Source organism: Monopterus albus, unplaced genomic scaffold (genome assembly GCF_001952655.1).
Source record: "Monopterus albus unplaced genomic scaffold, M_albus_1.0 scaffold67.1, whole genome shotgun sequence".
Taxonomy (NCBI): Eukaryota; Metazoa; Chordata; class Actinopteri; order Synbranchiformes; family Synbranchidae; genus Monopterus; species Monopterus albus.
In genome coordinates, this window is record NW_018127947.1 from 1,666,312 (window position 1) to 1,676,271 (window position 9,960).

The window sequence follows — 9,960 nt, forward strand, 5'->3', positions numbered from 1 at the left end:
GAGAAATAAAATCAGTTGGTTTTCAAACCAAGTCTGTCAGAGCAAGCATTTCTACCTGACGTCTCCCATCAAGCTAAAAAATTCTGGTTGCTCAGTAACCAGGTTAGCGTTACCTACCTTCTTCAAAAGCTGGATGCAACCATTGCTGATAAGATCTAATACGCGCTAACGGTTCTTTTAATTCCCAACACAATCCTCTGATCCCCAGTGAAAGTCTTCCGTTGACTCAGTGGACAAATACGGGGAACCAAATAAAGCGAATCAGCATCTTTGTGGTAACAACCAGTGGTCTCCGCCTCTCGGCATCTGTGATTGGTGGAGAAAAACGATGCAACTTCAGTTGCGGATCTGATAGGCTTCGGGAAGGTGTCTGTTTACTGTACAGATTCCAAGGGGCGTGGCTCAAACTGCGGTTTGGTTGACTTTGCAAAGGGAGGCGTGATGGCAAAATGACATTTCCTAGTTATCAGTGCTGGAAAATACTATAAACAAGACTTGTTTTCTTCCATAGTGCTTTTATTGATTGTCCTCTGACACCTCATTGACAGATTAAATATAACAAAATGAATAAAAGCATTATTACCTCTCTTATTTGAACCTTAAACAAAATTTAGTCAGTTACAATATCTACATTAGAGAAAGGCACAATTAACTGAAATGCCTTTTATCATATGGAATCATAGACAGGTTATGAGCAGATGGGCATCTGGACACAGACAGGTAAATGGCTTCCACGGGCCCAAACAGGACCCCCGACCTGAAGGAAACACAAAATGACTGTGTGTCATGTCTCTGTGGTTGTTTTGCATCCCTTTGTGGTTCCTTTGTGTTCTTTGGCTCTTGTGGTCATTTTATGTCTCTGTGGTAGTTTTGCATCTCTTTGTAATAAATTTTCAGTTTTTTGTAGGTGTTTTGAGTCTGTACTTTTGTAGTCAGTTTGTGTCCCTTTATGCCTTTGTTTGGGATATTTGGGCATCTTTTTAATAATTTTGTGTTTTTACTTGAGCTTTCTGACTTCCAAATAAATATTAGAAGTTCGTTCATACAGAGTGGACCCCTGGGCCTGTGTCCAGTGGGTCCATTTGGTCCACATATGGAATGATTTAATTCCTGACAGTCGGTCTTAATTCTGATATTCTCTGTTAAACGATAATAACAACCAAAATCACAAAAAACATAATTCAGCTCTCTGTTGAAATAATTCAGCTTCTTTTAAACTCGACAGCTGCTCTCCACACGTCAGCTCCTTGTCCCAGTGTGATCTCCTCTGGTAAAGACTCGAGCCCCAGCAGAGGTGGAAGGTCTTTCCGCTCCAAATGGATCTCTAAGGTTGACCTGATGCTGGAGACAGCAGGGAGTCAGGGAGGGCGTGAAGAAAACAACTGTTAGCACTGCAACCACTGTTTTCATCACAAGCATTCCTATTCACTGCCCTGCCCAGCTGCTGGTTCAATAGAGAGGACCTGTGGCTGAGGGGACACCACTTAAGCTCTTTTCCACTGACAGATGGCTGCCTAGAGGGGTCACGCTCCAGTCCTGGAAGTCAAAAGGCTCCAAATCCCAGGGGAGACCTCTGGGTGAGACCTCCACACTTTCCTCTGATTAAAGCTGTCTAAAAATGGATGCCTTTAGACTAGGCTGGAACTCTTTGAACTGACAACAGGCACACTTCTTACATTCATGAGTGTACAAAAAAATTCTTATTGCTAAAAACACCCTTTAGATTGAGGAATACATTTCAATAAAGCAAATGATTTTGGATTTTTTTTTTTTACCTTTTGGTGCATTACCCTCTAGAAAAGCTAAACCCACAAATGGTATGTACATTGACTTTGGGCCAAAACAAATGACTGGTGCTTACTCCCATTGTGGATAGTAACCCTGGTCAGGCACGGCGTTGCTCGTCTTCAGCAGCAGAATTTCATGCAGTTCCAAGGAGAAAGTGTCAACATCCGTGACCATGAGGAACATCTTCAGCCTTTTCCTCTCCTCCTCAGACAGCTTCTGCTGGAACTCTGATGGTAGTTTCTGAAACGGGTCCTGCAACATGATCATAAATTAAGTGGAATCAGAGTTGGAAAATGACCCCGGTATGTAGCCTGGCTCCAGACTTCTGAATCACTACTCATTGCACAGATTTTTTTTCAGCAACTCAAACATTGGAAATGAAATGGCAGCTCAGTCTGATCATCAGCAGAGCTGCAGTGAAGACAGAATTCCCTACAGTCAGTTTTTATTGGGGTCAAACTCTGAACACTGGCAGAGTCAGACTGCACACTTTTAAAAGATTACAGCCCAGAACATTTAACTCTCTGGGGTGTGTGGGGTCAGTCACTGGGAGCCAGCAGGGATCACAGGTGAAAACTCAAAAACAAATGTTGTTTACCCTGGGTGAAATGTCTTTCATGTGTTTTGTGAAGGGGCTTGTCTTATGCACAGGGTTATTCCTTATTAAATATATTTTTCTGCTACATCCAGTAAAGTCATGGAACATAATGATAACACTAATACTGATAATAATACTAATACAAAACTTTATTTAAAGGCACCTTTCAGGTCACTCAAGGTCACTATATACATACAAACATAAGCAGTTTTGAACTGATGAGTCTTAAGATGTGATTTAAATAAGGGCAGTCAATCGGTGTTTCAGATGGTCTCTGGAAGACAATTCCAGAGACGGGGAGGGGTACGAATAAAGGCTCTAGAGCCCAGGATAGTCAGACGAGCAGGGGGAGTGATGGGAAGACAGTGTGGAGGGTCGAAGAGTTTGATAAGAGGTGTATATATATATATATGTATGAGCTCAGCCAGTGAAGTAGTTGAAGAGAGGGAGTGACGTGCTGCATACAGTATATGGAATCTGGGTTATAATACATAATATTACTGCTCCTTACTTGCTTTCTCTTCAGCATAAGTTCAGATTTCCAGCAGGTCAGGAGCTGCCAGGTGAATATGCAGTGTTCCAGTTTGCTTTCTCCAAGACTCTGAAATGACAATGAAAGTCAAATTTAATGAATGAAGCCTGTACTTGTACATGCGCAACACACAATATACAATTTACATTTTAACCAATGATTTTTAAATACAGGCTCAAGAGTTTTAAATGATTTTTAATATGCTTTTTCTTTTGCTTTTCCACATGACAGACTCCTGAAGCCTAGGTTGTGCAACCCATCACAGTGAAAAACACAAAGTTTACACTGTGAAACATAAAGGGCGCCAAACCTTAAGGAATATTTTCATGCAGCACAAATTAGACAGGTAATTTAATTTTATTTAAATAAAAAAGTCAGTGTTACAGGATCATTGCATGATAATGCAGATTAAGAACTTAAATATCTGCACTGGTATTTTTGACAATTCACCTTGTTCACTGTCTGGACTGAAAGAGAAAATACATCCACATTTCCAAAACATTCATTGTCCCTTAAATCTTTTACATATAATATGAACAGAGAAGGTCAGAGTCAGCAGTTTAAATTTCACTCTACAACTTCCATAGAAAGAATAAGAAGAACAAAGGGATGTTGTAACAGTGTATTTCTTACAAAACGTGGTCAACATAACCATGGTGTTTGCAGAGTGCTGTTGCAGTGGGAATAGCTGTGGGCCTGGAGGTTTCTACCTTGGCTACAGTGCTGGAGATCTGTGGGCCCATGAGCAGAGAATCAGTGAGGTAGGACAACAGCTGACCCTGAGGATCCCCACCCGTCTTGCCAAGGACGCGAAGTCCAATCTCCAGCACGAACACAGCATCACAAACATCTGTGTACGAACGCAGCACAGCTCGCACGGTGCTGCTCACTGAACCCTTCAGCGGTTCCTGCAGAACAAACAGGGAAACTGTCAGCAGGCCAGTGAGAGGAGTGTGAAGGTAGGAATGTGACCTCTAACAAAGCGGCCTCACAAAATCCTACAGTGCAAACAACTGTGAAAATTCTTCGCCTGACATTAGTCCCAGATGAAGACTTCAGTACCATAAAATGCTAAAGTGTATAAGTAAGTGAGGAGTCTTACCTGACAAATCTTCCCCCTGATCTCGGATAGAACCACAGAGAAATCCTGCAGGTGTCTATTGAGGTACCTTGAGGTGTCCTGGTTTTTATCAGAGGAGACAACAGTCCTGGTTAGCAGACTGTTTGGTGTTACGTGACAGCTGCATGCAATTCTATGATTAGTTTTAGATTTTACCGCTTGGATAAGTGGTTTCCCAGCCAGGAAGCAGCGGGCCAGCTGGGTCTGGATCCCTGGCAGATCATAGCTACTGTCAGTCTCACCGCCTTTCTTCAAGGTGTAGTGGCAGTGGGCTAAAATCAAAGGTAGCAGTTCTCTTTCTGGGTGGCACAGGGTTAGCTGGGTTTCTGATACGCTCTCTAAAGGAACACTGTAGTCACTGTGGAAATGAAACAGTAGGTTTGTTCATGTTAATCATAGCTTTAACAACACAAGAGGCTGCAGCAGATAGTGTGCATGTCTGAAAAATCATCAGGACAGCTACTCTCATTCTGTCTCAATGATCACAGGTAAAACATGTTCCAAAATCAACTTGTAGTCAGAAAAAAAAGTGTTTTTGTAATTTGGCGACTACTGGAGGATGGACAGAAGGGGAGTGAGACATTCACATCACTGCAGGTGTTCACTGAGAGCGTTTGTCAGCATGTGAAAAGAGACACATTTACTTGCTCGTAATTTAAACAACTCAAACTGCTCAGAAAGACCCAGCAGCTACTGCTGTTGACTCTTGGCCGAGTGCACTGACCTGTCCTCCTGGCGGCTCACGCTCCTGGCCACTCGCACCAGGCTGTTGTGAGTCTCTGACAGGAAGTCTACCAGAGTTCGGAGACACGACCCCGGCCCGTGTCGGCATGGCGTCAGAAACTCCCCAGAGCTCTCGGTTGTCACCTCCTTCTCACACAACTTCACATCCACACCCAGGTCTGCTGCTATATATACACACACAGGCACAGGAGAAAGTAAATGAACAGATGCAGTGAAGCAAACACACATGGAAGACTCAGCTACTCAGTACACACAGGTGTGAATTTCCGACGTGGCTGTCCAGCAGCACTTTGGGGAAGAGTTACAGACTCTCGGTCAAAACTGCTTCCAGTATGTCTTTCTCACTTCGGTCTGATTTTGTTGAGCGTGAATTAATCCAATTCTGATGTTTGATTAATGAGATTCAAGGTTTCATATTTATTGTGACGGGAGTCAGAGAACTCACCAGTTATAATTAGTAATCTATGCACAGACTCAACAAAAGAACCCTACAACTGTAGATTTTTACATTCATGTTAAATGTTAATGGAGACACGCTCACAGTTGTTTGCCACCTCGACTCTGAGGCAGTTCCACACACGGATGAACAGGGCCACTCTCTCCAGCAGCGTCTTCTTCTGGTATCCTAACAAACATGATGGGAAAACTGTGTGTGTGTGTGTTCACAGTGGGTTTTTCTGTACGCCGTCATTGCCGTTGTTGTATGTTCAGTTCTAAATGAAGTGTCGGTATACCTGCTGGTATCTGCTGTAACATCTGTGCTATGGTCTGAGGCGCAGAGCCTGATGTCTGACAAAACACCCTCAGCAGGTCGGACTGTAAAGCAGCCAGCTCAGGCAGGTGATGTAACTGTCTCACACAGTGTATCTGACACACACACACACACACACACACACACACACACACAGTCAGTACAACACTACAAACTGGAATCTGGCTCTAAAAACAACATGTCACTAATGTCAGGGGTGCTACTGTAACTTTGCAGGACTTAGCATTTTAATTAACATATAACGTGTAGTAATGCAACATGCATTAGTATTCACATGCAAATAACACAAAAGCTGATTCCGAGCTGAGCGGTGGCCCTGAGACCCAAACAACAAGGACACAACATTAGGAGTGACAACAACAAGTGACCAGACTCAGTTCATCATGAGAAACTTTCTGTTTTCACAGCATGTTTCTGCCTCAGTGCCTCCAGTAAAACAAGTCATGCTTTCACTCCTGCATGCTTGTTGATCTTTAGTATGATTTCTGCAACACTACTCAGCAGATTTCAGTGAAACCTGGAGGAATGTAAAGTGTGCCTTTAAAAGTCACAGTTCATGCTTTGGATTCTAAATTCCAAAATCAAAATTTTAGGAGGATTCCTTGGTCTAATGTAGATATTTCAGAACCGACCACACACCTGCACACTGCCCTCCAGTGTGGGTTTATTTTATTTGTTTGTTTTTAACAAAGCGGTTTTGAAACACTCCTACAATCTCCAAATTTGTTGTACAAGCTCTACAGATGAGTTAAAACACATCTTTTGTTAAGGTTTTTACCAAATTTGATGATTTTGACTCAAAGATAGGGACTACTCAACATGGTCAAAACTTAGTGGTCCTCTGTCTGATCTGCTTGAACACAGTTCATCCCTGATAGAACGGCCCAGTATTCACAGCCAGTCTTGAACTCTTCTCCAATAATCTCAGCCTGTCGTCATTCAGACATTCTGAATCTAAATACAGACTTAACATTTCGAAATATTTTCTTTTACTCAGATAATCTCCCTCTCTCTGAGTGTGTTCTAGTGTTACTGTCTTATTGGACATGGACCATCAGGCCTCACTGTGCCTTAGAGCAGGACATCCTGTCAGCCCAATCATCCTCCTCCATGTCTTTGTCTGAAAAGAGATTGTCAGATCAATCGGTACCTTGGAGAGAAACATGCTCAGCAGAGGTAAACGGCTGTGTCCCTGCGCTTCTCCCAGCAACTGAGAGAATCGCTCCACTGTCATCATCTCGGGGAGCATCCAGAAGGAGGAGCGATGCGTCGGGCAGTCAGAGGGCAGAAGCAACATGTCACCAGGATCGCCAAAGAGAAGGGTCATCAGGGGGCTGCCAGCAAGGCCACCGTCATCGCTAATTCTGTCCTGAGCTTTGGCCAGATTCTTCTTCAAATCCTGAAAACAGGCAGATACAGCACAACACGTCTGTCCTTCTTATGAAAACAGCAGTCAGTCAGTGCACTGCTTTTAAAAACATTGTATTCCCTACTTGAAGCACTGGGTTGATGATGGAACGACAGACGAGCTTCTCCCACTGCTGTCGTCCTTGTCTGGAGGACAGGTCAGGTGTCGTGCTGAGGGAGCCTTGTTTAACATTCAGCAGAGTTAACGTCACATCTGTTTATTTACAGCAACAGTTTAAGTTTAAGCTGTTATGTTTAATACCTTCAGTAATGAATTTTGTGCTGGCATTGAGAATCAGATGGACTGTAACCGCTGTGTTGTCAATGTTCTGATTCAAAGTCTGGCCCAACACACTCATGTCCTTTTCAAGGTGGTTCCACAGGAAGCTGGACACATCATACGTCCTGGGGTGGATCATGTCAGCAACTCCCTACAACACACACACAAACAGGAGTATTAGTAGATGATGCCATTTTTTAAATGCCAGTTGTAGATTAAAGTGAAGTCTCACTGTGTGATTCTTTATGGCGCCCTGAAGCATGGCGAGGTGCATCAGCAGCCGCAGGATGTAGGACTGAGCAGAAGTCATCTGTCTTTCAGGGGCTTCAGACCGTTGGCTAGCCTCTCCCAGTATGTGTCCTGTTCGGGTTTGGTCTCTGACACAGAACACCAGTAAGATTCAACAAAAATCTGATTGAGAAAATAATGTTCCAGATCTGCAGTTTGAACAGGTTAATACCTTTGTTCTGTATGTCGACTAAACCCAGACACTGGGACATGTCTTTCCCCACCAACTAGAATTCCACAGTCTGGACACTTGGATGTAACCACTGGTCTGCCACACTATGAAACAATGCCAAAGCATATATTGTAATAATTCATGCTTTAAACTGTTGTTCTCAGTGCTTGATGTTGTGTAAAAACACATAGAAAAGCAAATACCTCTCCCACGACGCACGGGTGTCCTTTGGCACAGGCTAAAAATGGTGAAAAAGACATCATACACTGTTGGACTGGTCAAACAGAAGTGATGACGACAAAACAACCTAAAGCTTCATGATATAAAATACGTACTGTACATCACTACATTCTTCTCACTCAGCCACTGTCTGGCTTCGCTCGTGTGATCATCGGGCATCGTTGGCAGAAAGGAGTTCTACAGTAGTAGACAGCAGACATTAATTGGAAATGGTTTGGAGTATAAATAAGGTGCATTGTTTCGGGTTTATAGCTTTATCTGGCAATTGGTCAAATTCTGAGGCTGGTTTGTCAGCTACTGTTTCCAAGGTAAAGAATTAACTGAAATCTTTGAAGTAGCTTAGAAAATAGAAATTAAAACCTCCACAACTGCACTGGCACACACCACACAGTCGAAAGCTCCAGGACACCTGCTGTAAGGACCCTGTGCTAAGTTGATTTCCTCCAGCCTGAGTAGTACTCCGTAAGACAAGTAAACTGATGCTCATGTGTAAAATTGGTTCCTGTTTAATTAGGAGATAATGTGAAGCAAAGTGTAAATGACAAGCCAGGATAAGAAGTGTCTCACTGTGACATTCTGAGGCTGGGAGGCGATCTGGCAGAGAGGAGCCAGGAGAGCATTTCCACCAAGGAGCACTGAGCCCAGATGGACCAGCAGCTCCAGGAGGGTCTGTCTCTGGGTCGAAAGATCTTTGTGGACGCGGAGGTGCGAGCCCAGTCCACCGATCTGATTGGACAGGAGCGAAGTGCAGAACTCTCTAAACTCCCTTGGTCTGGTGTTTTTGAGGAGTTCTTCCAGTCTCGCTGTCTTCTGTATAGTCATGTCACATGGCAAAAAGAAAAAAGTCAGAAAGTGATGACTCGCATGTTAAAATCCTCTTCCGGGACTTTCCGTTGTCTGTTGACCTCAAGATTTTTCTCACCTCTGGGGAGGGTCGCATGATGCCGTCAGGAGATCTGTAACAGCAGGTGACGTGTCTGAACAGGGCCAGGGCCAGGAGGCTGATCTGAGAACCCCTCAGCTTCTACAAACAAAGTGCAAAACAACAAAGATATAAATGAGGAATAATTCACGTTCATCTAATCAAAAGTGACAAGGAAACCAACATTTCTTTTAGCAGAGAACAAATTTAGGAAAATGGGATGATCAGATTTTCTATTCACCAGGTTTCCAACACATATTTTATCACTGTTAACAGAGCAAGAACCCAGTGGATAAAGACATAGCACCCTTTACAGACCTCACTTCATTCCCAGATTTAGCCTCCATAAGCAGCATATAAGCATTTAATCAATGATATAATAACACGCTGTAATGTAGATGTGAGTAGGTGTGTTTAGTTGTCAACAACTTTAACTCCTTTGTGGGAGCCTATAACTGAATGCTGGTGCATTCAGAGATAATTAATGAATAAATTATAGTTGTAATTATATAAATTACATATTCAGAGAATAAACTGGTTGTTGATTAAAGCATTTAAAAATGTCCTTGTATCTGTTTACAGCTACATTATCCTGATATAGGATTGTTAACTTCCCTTTTTCCTTCTGCGTATACTGCTCATAAACTAAGGTATCTCCTCATCAGCCTCCCTGTTATCTCTGACCTGTAGCTCCGTCATGAAGGCGTCCGATCTGTTCTCCAACAGAACCCGGACCACAGCATCTCTCACAGCGCGGTAAGGCGTCCCACAGCAGAGGAACTGGTCCACATTGGTCGGAAACATCCTCTTTGAGAACACATAATGTTTTAATGCACAGATATCAGTTCCAGCTTTAGAAACTTTCTTTGCAATGCTTTGGTTGTGATGGTCAGTCAACAAGTACCTAAGAACATGAAGGTCTACTAAAATCCTGGTTTTAAAACAACATAACATGAGTAGAGCTGAATGAACCAAAAATCAAATGGCAGCTATTTTGATAATACATGAATCTCCCTCCTTGAACCGCCACCTTATTGTGGTGGAGGGGTTTGAGTACCCGAGTGATCCTAGGAGCTATGTTGTCGGGGGCTATATGT

General features: G+C 43.1%; 2 protein-coding genes across 5 annotated transcripts in view; both read right to left on the minus strand.

Annotated features, from left to right (window-relative positions):
• cep131 (centrosomal protein 131) overlaps positions 1-327 on the minus strand; it is a 19,177-nt gene extending 18,850 nt beyond the window's left edge. The window contains exon 1 of one of the 3 annotated variants that reach the window (XM_020604787.1): positions 118-327. The gene's annotated coding sequence lies outside the window, so the exon portion shown is untranslated. Of the gene's footprint in view, positions 1-55; positions 85-117 lie in introns of those variants that run through there. The other 2 variants (XM_020604790.1, XM_020604789.1) reach the window with 2 other exon arrangements.
• A 171-nt stretch (positions 328-498) lies between these two features.
• Positions 499-9,960, minus strand: part of rnf213b (ring finger protein 213b) — a 33,092-nt gene continuing 23,630 nt past the window's right edge. For both annotated transcript variants that reach the window (XM_020604785.1, XM_020604786.1), the window contains 19 exons: positions 9,548-9,670; positions 8,864-8,965; positions 8,509-8,751; positions 8,037-8,118; positions 7,905-7,939; positions 7,702-7,805; positions 7,474-7,618; positions 7,224-7,392; positions 7,048-7,142; positions 6,705-6,953; positions 5,517-5,649; positions 5,324-5,407; positions 4,763-4,946; positions 4,195-4,396; positions 4,021-4,098; positions 3,629-3,826; positions 2,898-2,987; positions 1,862-2,040; positions 499-1,341 (listed from right to left, as the gene is read on the minus strand). In XM_020604785.1, the coding sequence (XP_020460441.1) occupies positions 1,203-1,341; positions 1,862-2,040; positions 2,898-2,987; positions 3,629-3,826; positions 4,021-4,098; positions 4,195-4,396; positions 4,763-4,946; positions 5,324-5,407; positions 5,517-5,649; positions 6,705-6,953; positions 7,048-7,142; positions 7,224-7,392; positions 7,474-7,618; positions 7,702-7,805; positions 7,905-7,939; positions 8,037-8,118; positions 8,509-8,751; positions 8,864-8,965; positions 9,548-9,670 (2,634 nt within the window). In that variant the 3' untranslated portion in view covers positions 499-1,202. The remainder of the gene's footprint in view (positions 1,342-1,861; positions 2,041-2,897; positions 2,988-3,628; positions 3,827-4,020; positions 4,099-4,194; positions 4,397-4,762; positions 4,947-5,323; positions 5,408-5,516; positions 5,650-6,704; positions 6,954-7,047; positions 7,143-7,223; positions 7,393-7,473; positions 7,619-7,701; positions 7,806-7,904; positions 7,940-8,036; positions 8,119-8,508; positions 8,752-8,863; positions 8,966-9,547; positions 9,671-9,960) is intronic.